This window comes from Calonectris borealis, chromosome 2 (genome assembly GCF_964195595.1).
Source record: "Calonectris borealis chromosome 2, bCalBor7.hap1.2, whole genome shotgun sequence".
NCBI classification, from domain to species: Eukaryota; Metazoa; Chordata; class Aves; order Procellariiformes; family Procellariidae; genus Calonectris; species Calonectris borealis.
Window position 1 is genome coordinate 52471376 of NC_134313.1, and position 27322 is coordinate 52498697.

A 27322-nucleotide genomic window follows, 5' to 3' on the forward strand; every position below is an offset into this window, starting at 1 on the left:
CCGAAGTGCAGGACCCGGCACTTGGCCTTGTTGAACCTCATACAGTTGGCCTCGGCCCATCGATCCAGCCTGTCCAGGTCCCTCTGCAGAGCCTTCCTACCCTCCAGCAGATCAACACTCCCACCCAGCTTGGTGTCGTCTGCAAACTTACTGAGGGAGCACTCGATCCCCTCATCCAGATCATCGATAAAGATATTGAACAGGACCGGCCCCAGTACTGAGCCCTGGGGAACACCGCTCGTGACCGGCCGCCAACTGGATCTAACTCCGTTCACCACAACTCTCTGGGCTCAGCCGTCCAGCCAGTTTTTTACCCAGCGAAGAGTGCTCTTGTCTAAGCCGTGAGCCACCAGCTTCTCTAGGAGAATGCTGTGGGAGACAGTGTCAAAGGCTTTACTGAAGTCCAGGCAGACCACATCCACAGCCTTTCCCTCATCCACTGGTGGGTCACCTGGTCATAGAAGGAGATCAGGTTGGTCAAGCAGGACCTGCCTTCCATGAACCCATGCTGGCTGGGCCTGATCCCCTGGTTGTCCCGGACATGGCTCGTGAGCGCCCTCAAAACGAACCGCTCCATGATCTTCCCCAGCACGGAGGTCAGGCTGACCGGCCTGTAGTTCCCTGGATGAGTATTAAATAAGGAGACTGCCCACATAATGGCTTCCATTGGATACAACCACACATCCTCACTTTTGTAGCATGCAACAGGTTATCATAGTTTATATATAACATATACATATATATATATATAAAAAAAATAGCTGTGCTATACCTTGTTAAGGTAAGATATGGAGAAGAATCTAAACAATTAAGCTAAGAAATATGGTATCACTTTGAATTCCCTGCTTTTCTTTGACATTTTTACTTATTGCTGCAAGAATTAAGACATCAGCTTAAGTGTAATAAAGTTTAGCAGTCCTAGAGTCCCTTGGGAACCTGGAAATTCTGGGCTCCACTTCTGGCCCAAGTGGACATCCCTTGTAACTTTTCAGTCTGGTACTCATCTCTTTGCTTCAGTTTCTTCAACCCTAAGAGGAAAGTAATGCTTAGCGAGCTTCTCAAAATCTGAGTGAAATTCTGTATTAATTAATAAAGTATTTCAGTGGAAGAGAATGAAAGATACACTCTCCAAAGTGCCTTCAGTCTATTAGCTAAGGTAACTCATTTGGGAAACAAGGAAGCCAGATTTCACAGCCTCCAAAATCAAGCTGAAGACAGGATTCATCCTAGCTGAGCACGCTACCCATATGCTCTTCAATCTCAAGAAGTGAGAACCTAAATCCTAGGGTGCTTTCTAGGAGTATATAGCTACCTAATTCCTTTCCATCTCCCTCCCTCAACATTTCTTCTTGGAGCTAACTTAGATCTAACTTGGTTTCTCGAAATCTTAGATATCTAACTCTTCCACACCATGCTTGGAAGGTCTGTGTGCAGCTGGGCACCTAAATTATGAATGCCACACTCATGTGCCTTGTCAATATACCTCCGACATCACAGACTTATTTTGTAAGAGTCATGATGCCATGTAACTAATCTGTTCACATCCAGAAGATAATCTACACAAGTCAGCAAGTTTTTTTAAAACATCAGCAGTATAAGTGAAGTTTAATAGAAGACGCATTACCTAAGCTTTTAGCAGAAATTTTTTTTTGTGGCTACAGCTATGATTAAACCAGTCTAGAACACGTCGAGCTAGAAAAATATCTGAAGTAGATAATAAACTGCTGATTTTCTACTGGCGTCAGGGCAGCATATGAACTGTTCAGTGACAACCCTATAAAAAGATATGGAATTTTTATTCAAATAGACATGCTAGACAATAAACACATAGCACAGATTAATACATCAAAAGGATCCACAAGTAAATGTTCCAGCTGTCTCTTCGCTTCCTTCTTCCCCAGGCATTAAACAAGAACACCTACTAAACAGTAAAAGAACCATCCTGAATTACCTGCTTATTAAAGCGTTCAAACTTTGAAATATCAAGAAATAACAAACAGTCCAGAATTGCTACGCTGCAATTAGAGAGACAATTATCTTCACTTTTAAAAGTTAAGGGCAGTAGATTTTAAAAACAAGTGACCTTTCCATATTTCAGCAGGGAAGATTTCCAGATATACGGTAGGACATTTAGATGAAATGTTCTGTCTCATCACCACTTCTTGAAGAGAAGCTTGTAAGAATGACAGGAGTTCTTTTCCATTGCTCAACTGTCTTGAATTCATTAAGGCTCTTCTATCCAAAGTCCCTGTTTTACAAAGAAACCACCTGGCACTTCTTTAGAAGGTACTTTGCTAACAAAATACCCTGATCAGAGACCAGATATAAACTCCAGCTCTTGGTTCAATCTCTTAAGTTTGAGCAACAAAGAAAAAAAAAAATCATTCTGATACTACCTTGTAGTATCAGAGACATTGGGGTGCAGTAATGGCTAATCCGGTTTCAGTCGTACTCCTGATTCATTTCCAGAAGAGCAAAGAGAAAACAGTAAAAGAAAGAGGTAAGACAGAACAAAAAAGTGGCAAAAAAGATTAAATAGAAGTCACAATCCACCTTTTTCTGCTAGTGTTTGATTCTTCACAGACATATTTTTATGACAGGCAACTGTACTTCAGGTATGGATTAATGCTATAATCCTTTTCTTCTTATTTTTTTCCAGATAATTAAATTTATAATTCTTCCACAAGTAGGGGATATGTGTACAGCCTATATTTTCTTAAACAAATTTGCAATATTTGACAACAAAAACTTACTGTTAAAACTGCTGCTTCAGTTTAGCATTATACATTCCATTAGGACATTATTTTTAAAGTTAAAGTTGTTGCAGGCCATTTTTGTAATCTCTTTCCCTTGCTGTATCCCACTTGCTAGTTCACATACACATGATTTATTTAATGCAATCTGATTTCTCATCAGGTTGCATCATCAAGCTCTGGACTGAAGAACACTGGTGCTCCATTCTGATTTAGTCGATTTTCAATACATTCCTCCAGATCCTTACTTATAAACCTTTAACTTGCAGGAAAATATTAAACCATCATAGTTTACGTTGATAAACAAGATTATTACATTGTTTAGCAGTAGGAGTTTAGAATATCAGTATTTATAATAATGCACTTAACAGGAGTATGGAGATTGCGTCCCCAACTTACTCAAAAGCAAAGGCTGATTGCACCCTTGTTCCCTCCCCTCCCCTGGTAGGGGAGGGAGCTGTGCCAAATCTAAACTTGCCAGCACACTTCAGATAACAATGCAAAACTCATTCCTTTCCCACCGTCAGGGGTGCTTTTGCTGTCTCTGCTTAACTTCGTTTCACCACAGAAACTTGCAAAACTGGTGACACATCCCTAACGGAAAAGGCAAACCTTTCTCTTTTCTGCACAGATGCATGCTCAAGGCTACAACTTCTCTCTTATCTGTAAACCTTACCCCAAAATAAAAAATGATTTCTTATGTCAGCAACATAAAAACTAAATGGTTGTTAGTTGTTAAAATGACGGGGTTGTTATGACTCCAAGTAGTTGTCTATTTTGTTCTCTTCACATTTTTTAATTAATAAAGGAATACCAATCTAAAATCACTATAGTTCAGAGACAAAAGACGTCTGTACTTCCAGTCTGTTGAAGAGCAATAGATGGCTTCAGAATAACATACTTCACAAACACGTACTTCAGCACTCTCAAACTTCATCAGAGATACCAGTCTATCCACAGTGAGACTACAGCAACCTGCAACTTCCACAAATATTATGAAGTCTAATTTCACTTCTTTTGTTTTTTTAAAAGGTATCTGCATACTTTTTGGAGCAACAGTTTATGGCCTCAGAGCACAAGTGACTTATGAAGCAAGCCAGCTGCTTGTAAGAGTAGGCTGACTTGTTTTCTTTCTCAGATTCTGAGGGACTTCTGTTCTCCACTAAGTAAGAGAAACAAAATGCTTTATAGCCCAGTTTCTAAAGTTGTTAGGTTCTTGATTTCTTTGTTAACAAGCCAAATGCATAATAGGCAATGATGAAAATATGAGGATCGAAATATATTGTGTGTCTGCTGCTGCTCTGCTCGACATGCGGAATCGGTTATTTGTGTCCCTTGGTTACCAGTCTTTTGTGGTTTAACCCCAGCCAGCAACTAAGCCCCACACAGCCGCTCGCTCATTCCCCCGCAGTGGGATGGGGGAGAGAATCAGAAGAGTAAAAGTGAGAAAACTCAGGGGTTGAGATAAAGACAGTTTAATAGGAAAAGAAAAAGCTGCGCATAAGCAAAGCAAAACAAGGAATTCATTCACTCCTTCCCATCGGCAGGCAGGTGTTCAGCCATCTCCAGGAAAGCAGGGCTCCATCACGCGTAACGGTTACTTGGGAAGACAAACGCCATCACTCCGAACGTCCCCCCTTCCTTCTTCTTCCCTCAGCTTCATATGCTGAGCATGACGTCATATGGTATGGAATATCCCTTTGGTCAGCTGGGGTCAGCTGTCCCAGCTTCTTGTGCACCCCCAGCCCACTTGCTGGTGGGGCGGGGTGAGGAGCAGAAAAGGCCTTGACTCTGTGTAAGCAGTGCTCAGCAGTAACTCAAACACCTCCGTATCATCAAGTTTCCAGCACAAATCCAAAACATAGCCCCATCCTAGCCACTATGAAGAAAATTAACTCTATCCCAGCCAAAACCAGCGCAGTCCCAGTGTGAAAACACTCCTGACACATCTCAAGGACTTCAACTGCTGTATCAGTGCTAAATTTTTGATCCTGACACATAACAATCACCGCTGCTCTAACATTCTCTGAATTACAAAGCAGAAACACTTGTATTCAATTAAGTGATGGGATACAGCCTCCTTGAAGCACAGCTAATAATCAAAGAGCAAGAATCACAGTTTCTTTAGGCCATGAGGTATGCCAAGGCATCGCTTTCAAAGGAAGGGACAAAATCCTGCATTGCAAAACTCTTCTGGAAAGCCACATGAAAACTTGTTCTTAAAATAAAGGAAGTTTGAACTCAGGAAATGCTTACAAACAAAAATAGTAAAGAGAATGCAACTTCTCTAAGCAAAAGTGTGTACAGTACAGCTAGTCAGCACTTCACATTCTCTCTGAAAGAAATAGCATGAAAATACACATTTGATGGTCTGTTTCCAGCCATTTTAAGGGACAGGGGATTCATTTTGCTCACTGATTGGATGACCTATATGGTCTATTTCATTTACGCAGCAAGTGGTTATCAGAAACTTTTCTTCCATTTGGGGGTTTTAGTTTTTGCTAACACACAGCACTGAAACATGAGATTCTTGGGGACAAGAATGAGTACTTTCTGAAAAAAACAGTAATTAAAAAAAAGATAATCAGACACCTAGCTTTCACATACCTCAGACTGAACACCCAAAAATTCAGACCTTCAGAATAACTTGTTGATTCTGGGCGTTCAAGCTTAAAGGATGCTCTTTGGAAAAACAACATGTATTACCATGAGTGGAACTGAATCTTGGGCAGCTGTAGCAGAACATCTCACAATTTACCTGCTTCCCATATTAAGTAATTGCTACAATTTCAAACCTTCATAAAAGCAACAGGAACTTTAGAATACTTAAGTTAATAAGGTACGGGAAGTGAATGGCAAAATAAAAGAGTTTATCAGTAAGACAGACAAACTATGAACAAGAAATGCTTGTATGACCCAAAAAGTGCAAGACTACTACATACTGTAATATATGGATTTCCTTCCCTGGGACAAATGTCATTTTATTATTACAAGTACAGATGCTAAGGCTGAACCCAAAAGAGCTTTGCTATGCAGACAAGGTAATGTAACTGCATAAAATTGTTTCAATAAATCAATGCAGGATCTATCTGCCACAGAATTAGTGGTAAATTTTTTTTTTTTTAATCCTGTATTTTAGTGGTACTTTTCAAGCTACTGAAATTCTTAAGGAATATCTCAGTTGCTATATCAAACTCTGGAGTAGTTACTTTGATTAGATTGTTTGCCTTGGGAAAGGTTTTCTGGGGTACCCCTACTGGAGAACTATAATGAATAGTTCAATATAAGAGCATATTAGCAAAAAGATGTATACTGAACTGGTGGTCAAATAAGCTGGTCTTGCAAATACACCTTTAAATTATGCAACTGCCACTAGAGAAATGTCATTAAAAATAGTCACAGCCCTGACATTATTATTTGAGTAAACTATATAAAGTGTACCTGACCTAAGAAAGCACCTGTGACTCAGCTAGTAATTGATGGATCACAAAGTTTAGAAATCAACTTGAGAAAAAAAACAACCAATAGATCATTAAAGTCCATCCTCCCCAAGTGGAAGGTATTAAGGGAATGTTAAAAAAATTATTTAAATCTCATCTAAATAGCAGTATGACAATTAACTGACAAAAAGTCCTGTTAATTTTTTTCCAGAAAAGTCTGGAAGGTATTAATAAAAGAGTAGAAAATTCAAGTGTTTGTGATCATATCATCATTTGTTTTTTCCCCCACTCTACACCAATGGAAGTCACTTCAGAATGTTTACTAATGTTCACTACTAGCTGGAACAGCCCGATTTCAAAATCCCCATATTCTTTGTTGAAATCACTGGTTCCTTTAATTATACACTTAATCCTCAGCTTTTCAACTGGCTCCTAGAGTCCCAACGCTCATAGCACAATCCTCAAAGAAATTTTGAAGTAATTTCTTTACATTTCTTAGTTCATCGCCCATGTTCAGTCTTTCTTATGTCACCAGGCAGGCCCTATCTAGCATGACCAAGAACTGCATAGGCAGGACCAGGCTCTCCAAGGCCATATAGCATGGGGCTATACACCTTCCTTTCAGGTACAGAAAATCTAAAACTTTGTAAGTGGCCTTGTCCATGAATGACTCCAGTCTCATCCTCAATACAACAAAGTAGGGAATTCAACTACTAATACAAGACAGGTGCTTGAGTTCAAACCCAGGAATGGAGAAGATAAGTAATTCACATTTTAAATCAGTCAACCATCGTTGGGTGGGAAGGGGTGGGATGGGGAAACGGTTCCAGATGTTACAATGCCCTCAAAGCAAGGAGCTGAAATGTGTAAGAATACAGAAAACTTGTGTTTAAGCTCTACTTCACAACAGCAGAAGAAATCACAGAACAAGATGAAAATATATCTATAGCTTTACTGAATTCTCTTTTGAATATAAAATGTCTGTTGTATTGGATAAGGCAATAGTGTCCTTGTTTTCTTTGTACAAATATGTGCAAAATAATCTTTCATAGTTTTAAAAAATAAATTAGTGTTCTGTTCTCTTCTTGTTGTCCTTCCTTATCTTTTTGCTTTTTCCTGCTTGTTTAGATGATTCTTCCTGAAATGAAAAACAAGCATTTCAAAATTTAATCAACATTCTTATAAACTGTGAGTATTTTCTCAGGGTCACCCACGAGAATTATTTTTAATATGAACAATGTTCATAGTTCACTGGGATTTATGAAAGTTTTGAGTTGTATGATATTTAACCACTTAGTTTCATTAATTTGTCTGCTCATCCTGCTATTTATGTCTATAAAATTAGAGACATAGCTATGTGTCCCAACAGAAGTATATAATGTAAAAATATTTCCACCCAAGGAAGAGATTACCAGTATAGGAATACATCTACGCTTTACTGCAAAACTGCTTCTAGTGTGGATGTGGCCTTATCAAGAGGTATACTGTACACCAGCACATTACAACCACTTCCCTAAGTGAAACCAACCTACACTGAGAAAAACAAACTTTTGCCAGTCTTGCTGGATCAACATTGTAATGTACAGCTTACTCTGACTGCCAATTCTGAGAAACAAGATTTTTCTTCAGTAGGCATTCATCACAAGCACTCCCCAAAATGGTGAGGGAATCTGCCACTATATCTGACAGAACCTGGGACATTCTAATCTTCTCCCTTCTACTTCTTGCACATGGGAGGGAAATGGACCCTAACAGGATGTTTGAATTTTGCTATTCTGAAGAGAGTTAGCTAAAAGAATACTTTTTCCAAGAGCCACATCTATGATACTAGAATAATAATTACCCTAAGTTCCATCTGTTATTTTTTCTGATGGACACTGGTAACAAAATACGTTTGTTAATATACAATAAACAAATATAGTCCGATTTAAATTGTTAAAAATAGAAGAAAAAGAAGTCATTTTTGGTACTAAGCCTTCTCTAATGCTTAAAAGTCTTGTTAGTTTCCTTCTATTTTATGAGCAATGCTTTCAAATAAGAGAACATTAATAAACTGCCAGGAAGGTAAATCAGTAAGTATATACAAGCACCTCTAAAATGCAAAAAGCAAATAACTGAAAAGTGCAGGGGCAGGAATGGGGAAGAATGCTCAGCTTTCCGCCACAGCAATCTTGGATACTTTCATATAAAAAGGAGAAACTGACAGTTGCATACTTCTTCAAGTATCCATTAGTAATTATTTCCTACCGTCTTGAACTTTCTATTGTTAGCAATTACATACTATAATGTACATAGACATATCTAATATGCTGTTCTGAGGATGAAGAAAAGAAATGTTGAAAACCATGAATATTAGATGATTAAATGACCTAAGCCCCTTAAGAAGTAAAATGCCATTTAAAGACATTTGGAACTTTGTCTCCTGAGTTCTTTAAGCTCCCTTGAAACATTTTCCCTTAATCTTTTCTGTAACAGTTAATGTTACTTTGTTTGAATTCTTCTAGTCTACGTTTTTTTAAATGGTGTCTATCATCTATAATTCTGAAAACTTCTTTGGGTCTAATAAAGCTTTCAATTTTTAAAATGCCTACTAGTTACAGTGATTCCCCAGCTCAGTCTGCCTACACACTAGAACTGGTGGCACAGGTAAGTATAAGAAGCAGCGGCTTCCAGTTTTCTGAACGCACAGAAAGAGGCATTTCCCCTTCCCATCCTCTCCCAACCCTCAAATTTGTGTTCTGGACCAATGTCCTCAATGGCTGCCACCCTTCTATTGCACACCTCACGCTTACAAACCAGGTCACTAACTTCTTTGGAAGTTCTTCGGGGATCTTTGCACTGCTCCTATGCACATTATCAGTGCATCAAAGCAACCAGAGGATGACACAGGTAGTAGTATTTCTTTTCTGGCTTCATCTAACAGTGACAATTTACACAAGTTCACATACAAATACCTTCATTCTAAGTGGCAGAAACTTACCACTGAATGTACGTAGTTGTATTCCACAAGCACATTTCTTGCACAATTGTTTATATGTTTAAAACGATCTGGTCCTAAGAGAATACCTCCATACCAGCGGGATACCACGACTAACACATTGTGGACATTCAAAATCTGGTTTAAAAAAGAAAGAAAGAAAAGGTGTTATTTTTCACTTGAACTAGTTTTACTGTTGACATCTTTTTTAAACATAGAAAAAGTCTACCATCTTGCACTTTTAAGAAAAACTTACAGTCAGGTCTGTGTCACACATATTGTTATCAGAGGATAACAAATAATGACAAGTCAGGAGAAGTTGTAAGCTTCCCTCTCCAAGCTCCCACCCAAAGGTAAATTCAAAGTAAAATAAGTCAATATATCCCTCAGAAAGGGCACAAAACTATCTCATGCGCACTACAGTTGCTCATTCATGTGTCAAAGGTTTCAGGCAGTACTTAAAGGGAAAATTACTGAGTTAAATTTATTATTCTTTAATATGATGAATTATTATTTCCAGAGAACCTCTGTCACTAAGCAGATTGTCTATCCACGTTTTTTGGAAGTCTTGGTGGATGAGGCTAATAACAGCCAGGGGACAGGCATACACATGGATACCTAAAATGCCATAAGCTAGCACTGTTGCCATGTGCAGGACTTAGCAACAGCACCTGGATAATACATCAAAACCTCTGCATTTTCCAGGTTTGAGTCTTAGTCCCTTACAACCAAGCAGTCGCTTTCTGAATTCAAAAAGGCATATATAAAGTTCACACAACATGAAATACTTGTATTAGCAATTAGGATTGAAAGGAACTAAACAACTTTTATATAGCTTTTTCAAGACTGTAAGTAACTGTCGTGGTTTAACCCCAGCCAGCAAAAAAACTCCACGCAGCCACTCGATCACACCCCCTCCCCGCCTCCGGTGGGATGGGGGAGAGAATCGGGAGGGTACAAGTAGGAAAGCTCCCGGGTTGAGATAAAAACAGTTTAATAATTGAAATAAAACTAAGTAGAACAGTAATAATAACAATGAGAACAACAACAATAACAGAATACACAAAGCAGGCAATGCACAACGCAACTGCTCACCGACCGCGTGTCACGAACGGGGGGGCGAGCCCCCCCCACACACCTGGTTTTTATACTGAGCATGATGTCACATGGTATAGAATACCCCTTTGGCCAGCTGGGTCCACCACCCCGGCTGTGCTCCCCCTTCCTGGTGCAAGCATCACCCAGCAACAGCCACAGCATCAATGGGCCATCAACGCTCCTTTCACACAGAACCCAAAACACAGCACACCCCCCAAGCTACTGGGAAGAAAGTTAACCCTGTCCCAGCCGGAACCAGGACAGTAACAAAGTCAAGTAGAGAGTTAAACAGAAGTGATGATTGCTTTTAATGCAATTAAAGGCAAGAAACACGGAAGGCCTTGAACAGCTTTACTTTTCACAAAATCTAAATGTGACTTGACTAGACTTGAAAACTAACACATATTCCGCCTTACCAACTCTGTGCTCAAGATCTCCCCATCATCAGCAAACACTAGTAACACAGGGAATGCCAATTGACCAAGCATCAGAGAAACTCACATCTGGTCAAAATATAAGACAGACATTGCTGCACAGAAACGTGTAGTGACAATCAGCAGTCAGCATTTTTGCTCAAATTAAGTCTTGCATGATTAGTGACCACAATCCTGAATTTGTCCCTCAAACTAAGGCATCTGAAATCTCTGTGGAAGGTCTTCACTTATAAATAGCTTTCTCTCAAGTCCTGCGCAGTACTACACTAATACATACAGATGGCTTGGAGCCAAACAGTCTATGTATAGCAACTGTTCACAGTAAACAGGATGCCAAACATAGTTGGGAAATTTTTTAACTCTAACTTTAAGTTCGAAAGAATTAATCTGAAATACAGTTTTTTGTAACCGGAAAGTGCTATCTTGACTGAAGTGCTAGGTTTATCTGAAACAAGATAAGATTTCTATTGCAAAAGAAGAACTATAAGTACAGCAACAATAAGTGTATTAAACCATGTAATTTTCATGCCCATATCATATAATGTAAGTGCTTGTAACAGAAAAACTACAAGACCTATGAACATCTAGAAATTGGCCCATAAACTATTTTAATATTTTTCTACGGGTGAAAATTGCACTTTTCTGATCCCTACAGCAGTACTCTTCGAAAACAAAAATATTCCCAGTAACTAGGACTACAGATGAAGAGAGATGATCCATATGATTCAGACACATTCACATTTGAAAGGGGAAATTTCGTGTCACTTTCTAAACTGGACTTTTATGGAATGTTAAGTGCATAGACACTAGTCTGACAACTTTCAAAAGTATACATTAACATGCTGAGAAAAAGCTGATAAGCTCAGAACAAATTGAGGTACAGTAACTGCAAAGTTGTTTCTTTACATTATTTTTATTACAATAATGTTTTCACGCTTACCACATATACTTGCATATATTATATAAACTAAGTTTTCCTTCCCAACTCAAGTTTGAGTTAATTAGGAAGTTTCAAAAAGTTCTAAATGAAAAATGTCAAAATATTTTCATCAATTGTATTTTTTTTTCAGAAAAAAAAGAAAGCTTTGAAATAATTTTAAAAAAGCTTTAAAACAGTCTCCAGGAATAAGTTTAATGCATTAAGCAACAGAATATGCAAGCAAGCAAAGGATGGGAAAAGAAAACCCTTGTTGTGAAGGGGACATCAATCTAAAAATCAAAATTAAAAACAGTTATTAGAGTGCTGATACAGCTAAGTGACTTGAGGCACAGCGTAAGATGTACTCAGCTGTCCCCTGTAGTTATGATATTTCATTTATGGTTTTACTAGGGCTTGCATCATGCTAGTGAATCAAAATTTATCAATCTCAATTCACATTTAGTAGCAACTTTGCCAAGGGAGTATTATTTCAACACTTGAAAACTAAAATATATGTGAGTACGAGAGCTAAGGACCCAGAACTGGAAACAGCACAAAGAAACAGATTAAATGATCAAAACAACTTAAGTCCTTCAGTCCCACTACCTTTTGCATTTGAACCTCTACTCTGCAAGTTCAAATATAAGTGTCTTTTTATTACGAACATTTGAGGAAACTGAATGAAAGGCTGTGCATAGGTCAGCTGTTGCCTTCTGTCAATCAGCTTCTTTCAGTCTTCGTTTTCTATATACCTTACACTACATAGTAAGCAGAGGAATCAAAACTTCTTTCTCTTTTAAACCATTCAAACTATTACTACCACCTATGAAACAGTATTTGTTTCTATGATCCAAGACTTGGAAATCCCAATTTACTACATGCATGCAACAGTTTGTGGTTTTTCTTTCACCTTTAAGAAAGTAATCATCTATTTGGCTAAGAGCAGAGCAAGAACAAAAATAACCTTCTACAAGTTTATTTACATTGTAGTGATTTTTAAAATCTGTTCAAAATTTCCAGAAGTCAGATTAATTTCTATAACCTGCATAAGATGAAGAAGACGTCCACCTGCTGCTGTCTCCCCATCATCTTCACAGTCCTGTAAGAATGTCTGCTTATCTTCACAGTATATTCTTAAAAAGAAAAGAAGGGAAAAAAAAGAAAAAAAAAGAACATAAAATAGATTAAAAAAAAATGTCAATCAACTAACATTTTGACATGATTAATGAAGTCTCAGGGATCTTCCATACACATGTGTATCAATTCTAATTCTCTACTAAGGACATTTACCTGAAAACAGGATGAGGCTTAGGGTAAACCACAAACACTTATCTGTACAGTAAAACAAGTTTTGAGAAGCTTTTACATAGACTTTAGCTACTTCAGGTTAACTCCAGACTCATTACAGCATAAAGTCCCTAATAAGAAAAATCCTTAGGTTTTTAGCCTAATAATTACGCCTAGCTGAAACCAACTCTATCAGATACAAGTTCAAATCATGGTATACACCCACAAGTTGTAAGAACTTGGACAAAAATATTATGAATAATCAGTTAGGTCTATATTTCAGCAGCAGCATGAAACTATTACTGAAATCCACCTTCAGGTTCTCCATGCCATCTCCTTCCTCAGGGGGCACTCCAGGAAACTTTGGGGTGTATTGTTTCATAAAAATGACAGCTGCCCAGGTCTAATTTTCCAGAAGTAATGCTCAGAGGTCTACTGTTTGTTACCTATTGATTTCATAACTTCCGAACTTAGTTAATACATATCTGACACAATGACAAAGAGGCTTGTGGTAATAGATGACAAATATGAAGCAATAAGTATGTTTCTGTTTCTTTTTTGAAGTGTATTTAGATAGTATGAGTGAAGGAAGTGAAAGAAGCCAGATCAGCAGCAGCAACAACAGAAATCCCCTCTTTACAGAAACCTTTCACTTACGAAGACTTTTTGGTAAAGTAAGCTTTCACTTGCTCTCATTCCATGTTTTATTAGGATCACACCAGGATGTGCATGAATGGATCAGTGTCTATACATGCTTTTTCAGATGACTGGTTTCTCCAGCAATGAAAGGGGCTCCTTTCCCTGTCACTTACACTGCTCAGAAAACCTACATCGTTATCTGGACTGAGACCAATTCATTTCACATAAGCTATGTTCACAAAAGTTGCCAGAAACAGACCATTGCCAAACTCACTTTTACCTGTTTCTCATTTTCCCTGAAGTTTCTCGTATTTCAGCTGTAATTTCATATGCCAGATGTGTGCATCAGGCTTTCTGTTTCAGCTCTTATTTCAACTAAAAATTTTCAGCTATTTCTAAATATAAGGTTGGGGGGAAAAAAAGTTACTTTGCCCAAGTAAAAACACATTTAGTTCAGTATGATGTAGCATTTCCATGCTCACACATACTACACAAAGTATAACAACACATGTTCAAATCCACTTTTAGTTTATTTTTTATTTCTAATGCTGCTTTACTATCTTAATGTATTTCCTACTATATGTTCTACTTTCTTGACCTCAAATTCAAAATAAAGCCTAAAACCTTTACCATACAAATAAGAAACCTACTCCCATAAAGATTTAATAGCAAGGAATTTATTTGATGGATTTTACTTTTCTCATTTCCTGCACTCATTTGTCAAAGAACACTGAAAAAAAAAAAAATCACTATTCATCTCTCACCTGTATGCATATATGTTGTGGGTAGCACTTGCAATTTTCTTATTCTCATACAAATTTTCAAGAACTCTCTTTACCTTTAAAAAAACAGAAATAAGCTTCCTTTTATAATGGGGATTTCATACGCACCATCTCAGTATCGCTGCTAAACAAACGTCTCCTTATTAATACTATAATGAAACAGTTTTACACTTTGACATAAAATGAATTAAATATTCACTGTGATAACACAAGAAGCAGCTTCTCAATACCCTCATGCCAGTTTCAAATCATTTTTCTGGCATACTGAAAACAGCTGTTCCTTGAATTTGTACGTTGTGATGTTATTGCTGAAGATGTAAAGTGTCAAATTGCTTTACTAAACAAGAGAGACAGTAAGATCTAGAAACATTTTTAATCAGTATTAAGTATCAATTACACCTGCTTACTTTTTAAAATGCTAACATTAAGCTGGAATATAACACAACTTGACATATGTTTTCCCATCACACACTGCTTTTCCCTATTCCACAGAAACATGTGATGTTTAGAAAACTTACTACATTTCGAGTTTTTCCTTTTTCCACAGATATACTTTTTTTCAGAGTTTCCATTTCACAAAAAGAATAATAAATTTAAAAAAAGAGGTTCTATTATGGGTCTGAAAGTGTCAGTATTTCCCAGAAAACATATATTCCCACCATTTCCATCTCTCTGCTCTTAAGAAGTACCAAATTCAAAACATTTATCAATATCAGTTCATCTTCTGTTTCTAATTAAAGAAGCTAGCAATTGTTCAACGCTTTCCAATTTGGCCTAGCAAAAAGGAGAGCTTTGATCAAGACGCTGTTTTAGTACGTAATACAAAATTAATACTACTTTGAGCAAAACATTACTGAAGTTGAGAAAGCTTGGGAAAACATGCTTGGCAAGTAAATTGCCTTCACTCCAAAAAAAAAAAAATATCTCTGAGGAGTAATCAATATACGTACATAATATCTGTCTTAGTTATACTGTGCTATTTCCAACTCTTCTGGAAGAAATTCAACTTACAAAAATCACCTCAAATATAAGATACTTCAATGAAAAAACTCATATTATTAATGGAGAACATTGCTTCAGACACCTGTTTTCTCCCTTTTTTTCCCCTAAAAGACAATATTGAAGAAAGACAACTTATATTACTTAATACACTTTCATAAATACATTTCAATACATGGACTTAGGGTACAAAGCATATGAAATTACCATCACCTTTGACGATTAGTTATTTGTCAGCTACCAGAGTCCTATAAACATACCTTAAAGATTCATTATGTGTCTGTATTAGCAATGAACCTCCAAAACATCTTACAGCTAAGCAATAGTTCATCCTTTTTCCTGTTGTAGCTCCTGAGCCTTTTTTTTCTCCTGTTCCCCTCTCTATTATTCCTGCTTTGGGAATTAAGGGATGTAATTCTCTACGTGTCAATGAGGCACCTGCTCATAAAAGACACAAGATGCTTAAACAACAGACCAGTTCTTAGTCCCACCTTAGTAAATCAATGTCAAGTCCAAGAACCACATACATTTTAAATGTCAGAATAAGCAACTTGAGACAAGGAAAAGCAATGGTACCAAATATAGCCTGCTACCTGAAATAGGCCTATCACTTTCTTCGCCCCATAAGGTTTATGATTAAGTAACTACAGTATTACTCTGGCTATCATTATTGAAAACTACATTAGAAGTTAAGTTCCCCTATTAAAAATACTCAATAAAGGAATTTACACAGCAATCGCTGTACTGTCTTAAAGTATCGATGAATATCATTGCAGTATATAGATTGTGCAGATAAAGTATTATGGGCACACACTAATCTCTTCAGTTGGTAAAGAAGCTAGCTTTCACTACAGGTGCAGTGTTTACCCCATTCCTCACCTCTTTTGGCTTTCTTTCAGAAAAATGAGTCCATGCCACAGTAAAGCTTCCCTGCAGTCTGAAGACCAATCACCTCACACTGTACAGCAAGACTCTGTGAAACAAGATGGATTTGACACTTGCGGAATGGCTCTATCTTTATACTAACCACATAGTCTTGCCTGGAAATTCCTAGGTTTATTGAGTATATGTTGTCTTTAAAAAAAAGTCATAAAAGAAGAAATTAAGAATGTCTTTGCATGCAGAAGGGAAATTACTAACCTGCTTTAAGTGAGCACTATTTCTTGACACAGACCTGCCCTTTTGGAAACCCATGTCTGTGGGTACAGACTTTGTCATAAGAAGGAACAATCTTACTCATAAGTCATGACCAAAGAGAGAGAGTTTTTTTAAAATGAGAAAAGGACATTAAGCCAATTACTCCAATTTCTTCCCTTTCTAAAGCAACACAGTTCATAGGGACTGAGCACAGCTAAGAAAGCCCCTGAAGTGCAGTGCTACTTTAATGAAAATGGTAATGTACTGAGTATTTTAAAACACTGAGTTATTCCACATTAACCTAATGAATAAAATTACTTTCACTTTGCAAGCAGTAAAAACAAGCTGAAAGTGCGTTCAAAAAAGCTCAAGTTGTATCCAGATAGAGAAAAATAAGATAGATGACAAAATAGATGTGAAAAGCACAGCACATTTTTGAAGGTGTAAAAATAAAATTAATAATAATTTTTTTCCTCAAACACATAAGAAGCTGAAGCTTCCCAGAGATCTGTACTGCCAGCTGATAAATATAATAAATACAATATATATAAAAGAACCACTTAAAGAAGATACAGTTGTAGCACAAAAAAATAAATGAAGGTACAGTATTTATGAACTTAAAAGGTCAGGTAAGGATGATATAGCGGAGCCTAACCACAGAATAAGGTTGAGCAAGCTGATAAAATGAATAGAAACAAATCAGCAAAACCGCATCATATTTATTTAAAAGTTTAAAGGGAATTGAATTATGAAGCTGTGGAACTATAGCTAAGATATCTAACCTACAAGTTAGAACTGTTTCGGCAGCAGCAGGTGACTGATGCGTTACCAACATCTCAAAAGTACTCCAGGAAGCATGTAGGGAACTAAAGACCAACAAGTCTTAAGTCCATAATAGGCAAACTAATGGAGGTGAAGTATAACCAAAAAAACCACAGCTTAAAATGTTACAGTTTTTCTACAGAGAAATATGCCTCAAAACTCTGTCAATCTGTCAACATTCTTTCAGAGTCACTGAGCATGTAGTTGATCTAGCTTACCTGGAATTTCAAAAAGCATTTGACAAGATCCCTTACCAAAAATTCTCAAAATAAAAGCTAGAATTGGATAAAAGGAAAAAGGAAAATCCTCTTAAGGTTTAACTCTCAGTTAATGACAAGAAAAGATGAGTAATCAGCAGTTTCCACACTAAACAGGGATCATCAAAGATGACTGATGTTAGTGACATACAAAGTGACTCCAAATTAGTTATTAGCACTTGCAAAAAGAGACCTTGGGGTTATAACAGACATTTCTATGACAACACCACTCAGTGCTCAGTAGAGATCAAAAAAGTAAACTGAAAGGTACTACTAGGAAAAGAACACAGAAAACAGAAAAACTCTTTACAACACTTTATAAAGCCTTGGAGTGATTGCATCTTCAGTATAGTGTATAGTTCTTGTGTATAGTTCTAGTCTGCATCTTAAAAAGGTTAGAGCACACATTACATGTACAGAACCGCCTACATCTACAAAGCACCAAAATAGACTGGGGGTCTTCAGCGTGGAAAACAGAAAAGTAAGGGCTATAAAATATGATAGATGTCTATAAAAATCCAAACTGCATAGAGAAATCGGAGAGGTGCAACAAACAAAGTTATGAGTGACTGATTGACAGCAAACACAGGAAGGCATATTTTCATACAATGTTGTTGATTCTGAAAGTTAATTCTGGTGCAAGAAGCAACTGTACAAAGTCCACAGAGGATTAAAAAAAAAAAAAAACAGTAATATTAAACACAAGGATACTTTCTTTACCTTGTGTTAAACTGCTGAAAGCGGGGAAGCATGATAGGAAAAAAAAATGTAGCTGCCCTTTTCCAGCACTCCATCTAGGTCTACACTCACCACTGATTCCAGAAAGAGAGAGGAACTAGTGCAGACATTTTTTGTAGCTGTAGGCAAATACAATTCTAGAAGCATGCTTACCCCTCTCATTTAGGTCTAGATAAAGATTTACTCATGTGTTATCCAAGTGTATTTTTCAATAGAATTCCTTTCTGAAGGAGGGAAAACATTTATAAACCCATTTTAGTTAATTTTCCAAGTAACACATGGCAGACTCAGTAGCTTCCAAATATACAATAAATCTGCCAAAAGTCAAATTTCGATGTTCCTACTCTCTTGCATCTAATGCACTTCATGGTAAAGAACAGCAGGAACCACTACAGAGCTATTTAGCTGACAGTGAAACCAAGAAACTGATGACTACTCAGACAATGTTATCACACAAAGATGCAAAGACAGACAGACAGACTTATTCGGCTAATCCCAAGTATTTCAGTAATACTTTGTCAAGCTCAAAGTGCAGACAAAAAGAGTAGAATTAATCTCTACTAACTTGTCTGGGTGTCACCACAGGAGCCAGATGTGCCTGGAAAGTACTCCTTCGATCTGTGATTGGGTTTCCATGATATATGGATGGCAGTTCTTCATCTACTGATCACAAACAAGGAAGTGTTTGTTTTCTTTTAAGGATACTGAAACAAGGTATACGGCTACATAAGTAAAGAATGTCTCAATTTTAAAAAAGGAATTTGTTAAAGTTAAGTACACAAGATGACATACAGAACCACCAAAAATATGTTGGGGTTTTTTTATGATTGTTATTAATCTTTATTATAATTTTAATGTTATTAATTTTACTCAAAAGCTGAGTAGAAAACCAGAATCTTAAGGCCACTCTCTTCTAAATTATTTCATCAGAATTAACAAGGGCATATTTTTTACCTTCTTGACTTTCAGATGTAATAAAATTTAACATTTTAATTGGATCTTCCTGAACTGGCTGATGGTCTAGGAGAAAATAATCTCCATCATCTTCATCAACTTCTTCACTGGTTTTCTTAATATCTGGTTCTATTAAGATACAAGTAGGAGAATTTATTACACATTTTTTGTGAGACAAGTAAGAGGAAATTTCAAATTCTTTTTCTCAAAAATCTCTGGCTTTTCAGTTCAAATCAGTTTGCCATTAAGAATTATGAAATGCAGAATAGTAATATTAATTACAACAAACCCCAGAAATTTAGTCCAGTATTAACTAAAATCTTGCTTAGAATTAGGAATACAATACTCATGCTGTGGGATCCTTACATAATATCTTCTGTTTCAATACTAATTAACAGTATTTCTAAGAAGAAAAGAACAATAATGTTTACCATTTCCATTAAACATTTACAATGCTACCATTAATTTAATCTGAATTTAGAGGCCAAAATAATCTGATGTTTCACAAGAACTCCAGTCATTTATTGGTCATTTGGGGAAAAACGTAGAACTGTTGTTCAATGCTAGTTCATGAGGTTATAAAGTCATTATATTTGAAACATCTCTCTGGACATGTTTCAAGCACTCTGGGATTCCAAAAATCCTATTTTCCTTCATGCACAGGACATACAAAACACAATAGCCAATAGCAAAAGGCTAAATATCACACACAGTTAGTGCTCTAGCAACTGGATTTAGAAGGAATCTACCATACAGACAAGTTAATATATCACAATCTAATTTCCTATTTACAGGGCATATGACCTGATGATGATGCAGTTTTTATAACACAGGTATTTTCAATAAAAAAGCAGAGGGGTAATATAGCATGTTCAAACGGCCTAGAAAAATCATTAGATGTATTAAGTAGAAGCCAAAAGGTTGCTGTCAAAATACTCAACAAACTTCCAATATTGTCAGTAAAATTTTTACTTCTCAGTATCCACTCCTTTAGTCATGTCAATGAAAAATGACTTTTTAAATGTCTGTGCTGTAGCAACAAAATGCACAGTTTATTGAAAGACTAAAACTAGACCTTATCATGAAGAAGCACTGAAAAGATATATTTTTCTTCCTCTTCAGTCTTTTATTCCCCACAGGACTAAGCTAACATCCATGACATAGAAAAATACTTCTATTTCCTTTTGCCACAAGTGCATGCATGCATGTCACTCATGCATTTCATAGCAGTTTAGCATTTTAATGCACAAAAAAACACACAAAAAAAACCCACCACTTTTTAAAAGAACTGTGAATTTACACAAACTCTATCACTATAAGAGTAACAGCAGAAGAATCACTGCAACTCTAGTGATGATATACTTCTCATCCCAATATAGTAAAATGCAATTAAGATGGAATACTTGGTCATTTGTCTGCATATTCCACCGAAGTTTATTTTCTCTTGAGGCTAATTCCAATCCTCCAAGAGTGCACTCAACACCAGAAAGTAATTACTGATATGAATGATTCCTTTGCAGAACAGAGGACAATGCATGATGTACCTGCGTGCAGCATTCTGCTTTCATGCAAGTAATTTAATTCCTGAAAGAACTGAGGACCTTGTTCTAGTTCACTGAGGCCACCTCCTTCCTTTTTTTCCCTACTGCTTTTTAAAAAGGGAAGCTATCACTGTAAAACAATAAGCGATGAAACTGGAGACTGTTGTTTTCTGCTATTTAGATCCAATACAAAACTGGGCATAAAGCTTTAACTTGTAATGAAATCGTACTTTGCAGCTGAACAAGAAGTAAACTGAAAAATCCATGTATTTTCTGAAGTACCTGGATCTGATGACTGTGCCTTTTCTATGAGAACTTCTCGTATCTTCTCCACCCATAAATAAAGTATACTTTCACCAAGGTTCTGTCTGGAAGTTAAAACTCACAGTGAACAAAGAATCATTTTTCACTTGGAAAGTACACCAAGTAACATACAGATTTCAGACATGCAAAAATAGAACATTATAATAGAACATTATAATCTAGCGACATAAAGAACTTAGACAGGCTTGTGGAAAGTTCTGTCTCAGTAGTTCACTGGGTGAAACACATGATATCTGCATCATTATATACTCTCTTTGTGGCTTGCTTTTTTTTTTTTCCTTTTCTTTTTTTTTCCTTTTTTAAACATTAAAAGCTCCAATGCTGGAGGAAAACGGGCAAGTGACGGAAACTTTCTGGCCACTAAAGAAAGGGAAAGCAACTGTGAGAAGAGTAAGTTGGACAGTCCTCAGTATTTTCAAAAGAATACTAAGCCAGGATGTCTAGCCTTAGAGCTTGGTCTGGATCAGTTTTCTCCACAAAAAGTACCATACTGCCAGTGGTGAGCTCCTTCAGCCGCTCTGTGGCTGTAAGGAACTCTTCCCCTTCATGTTTGGGAGGGAGGCTCTTCCTTGGAACAGTGCCACTTTTTTTCCCCCTGAAGCAGTCAGTGCACACAAGCAGAGGTTGGTCTTGCTGGACTGTGACAGTAGGTCAGTGGCAGTAGACACAGTGGAGCATTGGACTGATATGCTAGAGTTTGGGTAACAAGCAGTCCTATAGGATAGGGAGGTAAGGATTTAGGTCTAGGAGTCCTCAGTCAGGGGGCACAGGTCTGTATTATGGTACTGGGGGAAGATGGTTTTTATGTGCGTATTCAGAGTTAAGAAACGCTGCCTTAATGTGCAGCAGGACCCAAACAACTCAAAATATATTTAAAATTATGTCCTGAGAAGTTGCCTTTGTAATTATATTTTTATATGTTTATGAACTGTGCATCTTTGTCTCAAAAACAAAACTAAAGATTTAGACCTGTCGGTAACTCATGGTTTCTCGTTAATTTTATTCTTACTGCCACCATCTGGGGCACCACATAAGTACATATCAGTGACGGAATTACATTTTTAAACTCTTACTTTGGTTAATGTATACAGCACTATTCCTGAATGCAATCAGAAATTCAAACAAATATACGTATTTTAAGAAAAATATTCAAGCAAAAATAATTTACAACCTTGTAGCTCTGTCTTCAAAATCTGGACAGACTCCAGAACAATTCAATGCTCTCATTTCATGCTGCTTCTTATCATACAGAAGCACTACTTTAATATGTGAAGAACTATATTTGTTTTAATGATGGAATAAGAGATTAGATAATGAATAAGATATCTCCGTTGTATGCAAGTAAATAGCAATTTCTTCAGTTATAACACAATTTCAGTTTCTGCCTATTCACAAATTACATTTAGTCTCAAAGGTTACCTTTCTATGTTGCTATTTTTCTTGTCACTTGTGTCTAAGTCATGAAACAAAGCTTTGTATTGAGTAAAAGTCTTACCAGAAGAATATCTGGGGCGGAGGGGGGGGAAATCCAAATATTTGCTACATTTTTAACTTCTAACAATTTTGGGTCTCCCAAAACAGACTTGTGATCTCTAATTATCTGCTTTTTCCACCTCCTTGAGAAGACAGTGGCGGACAGTATAGTTCATATTGTTTTAGATTGCAGAACTAAGCAATTTAGATCACTAGGGACTTGAAACCTGGTAAAACACACATTGTAAACGATGCAGAGTACCTCTCTTTACCTGACAACTATTTAGACATTGGATAGATAAAAGGCTTTCACAAACACTGCGCATCAATGACTACTCCAGAAGGTTTTTAAACAGTCTAAAATTACTTATATGGCCTAAAGTACAAACACATTCATTTCTGGCTGAACAAACAAAAATGAGAGGAGACCAGAGAGGGCTCTGAACAGCAACTGATATAGACAGAACAGAGTTGCAAGGGACTGATCTAACTGGCCCAATTTAACAGCCTACAAAACTGCAGGGGGGAAGAAAAAAAAAAAAAAAGAAGAGTGTCCTTCACAACCATGCTATTTCTCCTCACAGTCCTCATGTGGCAACTTGCACCAGATGCACAGGACATTTGAAGAACCACCTACAGCAGCTCTACCTCTGGTAGAGACTCCAGCAAATCCTATGAATCTGGACAGAGCTAAGGACTATCTCTGTCCTTTTTGCTCCACTGAACAACTGTGGTTAATATGATCCCATAGAACTTTTCACTTAAAATCCTTGTGCACTTTTAACACTTCAAATTCAATTTTACTTGCTTAAATTATCTATTGCTTAATTAGATAAGAAACCCAGCCAATCAAAGTAACTGAGTAATTAGATAAAAAACCCTCATGCAAGCTAAGTGCTCTCTTATTTTATGGCATTAAAAAACATTTCTTATGCAAGATGTTCAGATTTCAGTATTTTGGGCATGACTGTGCTTCCTTATGACATACTTTCATTTCATTTAGTTTATATTATCTTTGGGATCTGAAAGAATTAAATAAACCATATAAAATTACTACATTCACTACTCCAATTTCACAGCAATTCAAAAACATGTAATTTGAGTATTTCTAAATGTTCCGTTTATTCTCATGCATTCATTACGCATTGTTGTTAGCTGCACACTGTGATAATAAAGTCTGCTATGTTACCGATTCTAGTTAATAGATTCTACATGTGTTTAATTTGTTTTAAAACCTACTTATCCCTTAGCTATCTTTTAAGAAAAACTGTTTTGCCACTTACGCTCTAAGACACAAACAAATGTTTTTCATATCCTGCAGTTTAACATTCAAACACAGAATAGATGCAGAAACCTCATACTTCATAGCACCAATTCGTAAGCAATCTCATAGACTCTAAAAGGGAGTCAAAATGAAGACTTCTATCCTTACAGAACACCAGGTCTAAAACAACATAAAAGAAATTTGTCAGAATTTAACACAATTCATTCTTGCAAAATGCTTAGTAAATACATGGCATCTTTAACTGTTAGATTTATAAAAGAAACTTGCTGTTTTATGGTCATTGCAGCAATCACTTCACAACTACTAGTTCGTGCAGGTACTTCAAAAGCATACATTCCGCAAGGCATGAAACTGAAAATACATTGTCTCCTTTTATATTCCACAGTCTCTAACTTACACATATATTTCTTCCAAGCTATTTGCTAGTTCCATATAATCTTGTGCTCGAAGCCAAGGGGCACTAGAATGAAAAGAAATACAATGAAAATTGTGCCCATATGCTGATTCCAACATCTCAACAAACATTCATTTTAAAATAAATGTGATAAACACCTTGAAAATAAAACATTGTCAGTCACTCCCAATTAACAAGATTTCAGTTGTAAACATCTTAGTAAAAACATGATCACCCAGTTCTCCTTCAAGACTCCTAACTTGGGCTGCCTTTTCTTACCTCAGGTAAGAAAGCTGGACTCGTTTTTCATGGTAGGCCATTGTCACTCCAGAGTCACCTTATGTATTATTAGTTTACCTTTCCAACTCCTTCAGCACCATAGTACCTATTACATTTAGAATGACCCTTCAGTTCTGTACCTGTATCCTCCCGGTCTCATGTTAAACTATAAACTTCACCTCAAGTTTACCAGCACTATTTTGTATTGCCTTGTCAATACTGCTGACCAAAACTCAGTAGATATGCTGTGTGTCATGCCCTGCAGGTCCCAAATCAGGGACCTGGCTTACACTTCTCCACTCCCATCTCGTTTACATGTCAGGAGACAAGGGGAGAGCAGGGAAGGAAAATAGGAAGATGGCACGTGCCATGGCTCCATCCCAACATGAGTCAGTGCTCAGATGAAAAGCATGCCTTACAATCTGAAACAAGGATCCAGACAAGAGGGGTACACCCAAGGAAGCAATGAGATATCACTGTCCTACACAACAGGCAGCAGCCACCATGCCTCCACAGTCTAATTCCTGCCTTGCCACAAAATTATGCTGCAAGAATTAGAGTTGAGGGAAGAGAGCAAACTGTCATAAGGAGCTCCATGAGGCTAACTCAGGAGAAAGAATAGAATATTCTTGTTGGAAACATCCCTCATCCCTGGTATAGTTTAATTCAAGGAGTCATCTTAACTAAACTTCAACTTGCACTGTAAACAATTAACAGTGGTAACTCAGAAAAGAAATACAAATGTTTGAAAGAAAACTTCACTTACTTTAGTTGATAAATAGGTGGCTCTGCAGTTGGATATCCTGGCGGCAAAATCACCTGAAAGAAATTCAGGGTAAGTAGTCACTGGACTATCCCTCTCAGCTAGCTGAGCTTTAGTGATGGACTCTGATGTCGAGCATTAGGACTACAATCAGTGTTACAAATGAAGACAATAGTTGGCTATGCTGTTACAGAATGACAAGAAAAACTGAGTATCTGTATTTGGGATTCCAATAATGGTAATGCATACAAATATTATATTTCATGGTGCAATTTTTGTGGATGAAGCATCATGCAAAATAAAGTGCAGAAGAAATTTGAAAGGAGCTGTATACATGGTTACTGGATTTATTTAAGTGGCACTGCATTTGCATAAGTAGACACTTCAGTTTTTCTTCCACTAAGTAAACTTACTGTTTTCAGTTCTGTAAACATAAAGTAGCAAGTTTCTCAGTTAAGTTGATCCGAATTTCGTTTTGTCTCCACACTTTCCAGAAAGTAAATCTAGAAGCAATTGCAGCAGATTCACTGAGGTGAAAGTACACCTTGACACAAAGTCAACGTACACAATATTTTAAAAATTAGTCTTTGGAGAATAACACTGAAATTAATTTTTGTCAGGTATGGAATTAGGATATGTAACTACTGAAAATGTCACAAGCACATTGATGTGTTATAGGAAGAATCACTGAAAAGTCTATCACAGATTCCAATCCAAAAGCTCCTTAATCCATCTAAGTAGATAACGAATCCTATTTAAACGGGTTTCATGCAGGCACAAGATTTTGCCTGCATCAGTCCAACTGCAAATTCTATGCCAAACTCCTTAACACCACTATACCTGCAGACAGAGGGTCCATTTTGGGTGATCCAGACAATCATTAATCTTAATGCAATAGATTTTTTCATCTTCATCAACAACACACCAATCTTCACCATATATGGATGAAAGGGCTTCAATCTCATCAATCTAGAAAAAGCATTATGCAAAAATAAATAAATCCCCCCAAAGCCCACAACCTTGTGTGCCAATCACAGTTTTAAGTCTTGCTCTTCTATAGCTTATTTACAAACGTGACAAGACTCAGCACACTGAAGGCCATAAATATTGGGGATCCAGTCCCGACTCACAGCATAAGTAAACTTTGCTCAGTTCTTTCGTACACACACCAGCTTTTGCATTTCTATGGATAATCCTGTAATTCTCAGCAGTGACAAAGCGAGTAAAGTGACATGGAGCAGCTACAACACATCCCTGCAGCTCCCAACCACTGCTACTCCTAGTTGGAGCATCCTCAGCAGGAGAAAAACCCCAAGGCCTTGGCACTAGTTCTTACTAAGACTGAATAAATTTATCCAGCAAATTCCCTTAAAAACCGGACAGCCACCTTCCACCTAGAAATCAGACACCTGAAATGGCTCTTCGGTGCAAACGTGCAGTCACCCGTTGGTGCATGAACAAAGACAATCGCGCTGCCACTTGGCCAGCACCGCGGCCCAGGGGCACGGAGCTCCTCCAAGCCCGGGGTTCACAAACCGCCTAACGCCACCGCTTTCGACGCGGCGCTCATGCTGCCTGCCCGAGGGGGACCGTGACACCCCGAGCGCACAGGCACTGCTCCCCGCAGCCCTCCTCATCCCCCACCGCCGCTCACTTGTTGCTGGGCCGTTTCCGCGTCACTCGCCGCCATCGGCACCTGAGGGGAAGCAAGCAGGAAGAAAAGGGCAGGCGACTGCACGGCACAGGGCCGTGCGCGCATGCGCCGAGGAAGGAGTTTGCGCAGTAGAAGCGGTGAAGCTGCCTGCCCTTCCCTCTGCCAGCACCCGCTCCCCGCCGGCGGCGGGCGCATGCGCAGTGCTTCTCAGTGGGGCGGTGGTGCTAAGCCGCTGTCAGCCACGAGTGGGTGTCCGCGTCGGTCGCCGCGGGGCTCGCCCCGTCCCTCGTTGGCCGGTGTACCCCTGCGGTTGCTGTTGCGGCCCGGAGCGCGGATCCCAACTTGCGAGAGGATCGAAAGGGCAGAGACGGCT

The 27322-nt window shown here is 37.7% G+C and overlaps 1 protein-coding gene across 7 annotated transcripts; it reads right to left on the reverse strand.

The window, feature by feature from the left end:
• Positions 1–1627: 1627 nt before the first annotated feature.
• IMPACT (impact RWD domain protein) lies at positions 1628–27064 on the reverse strand. 7 transcript variants are annotated; one of them, XR_012672354.1, is made up of 12 exons: positions 26950–27064; positions 26136–26264; positions 25299–25351; positions 24257–24319; positions 21060–21145; positions 19237–19365; positions 18848–18942; positions 14312–14385; positions 12664–12754; positions 10685–10771; positions 9174–9308; positions 7309–7331 (listed from the first exon to the last, which is right to left on the reverse strand). XR_012672354.1 is itself a non-coding variant. In XM_075141944.1 (11 exons), exons 1-11 carry the CDS (start codon positions 27052–27054, stop codon positions 7260–7262), a joined length of 1032 nt encoding a protein of 343 aa, XP_074998045.1. In that variant the 5' UTR covers positions 27055–27064; the 3' UTR covers positions 1628–7259. The 7 variants fall into 7 exon arrangements, 5 of the variants coding, with proteins under 5 accessions (XP_074998045.1, XP_074998044.1, XP_074998043.1 ...); XM_075141944.1 differs by lacking the exon at positions 10685–10771 and having other exon boundaries at positions 1628–7331; XM_075141943.1 differs by lacking the exon at positions 10685–10771 and having other exon boundaries at positions 1628–7331; positions 9177–9308; positions 18848–18945.
• Positions 27065–27322: the final 258 nt, after the last annotated feature.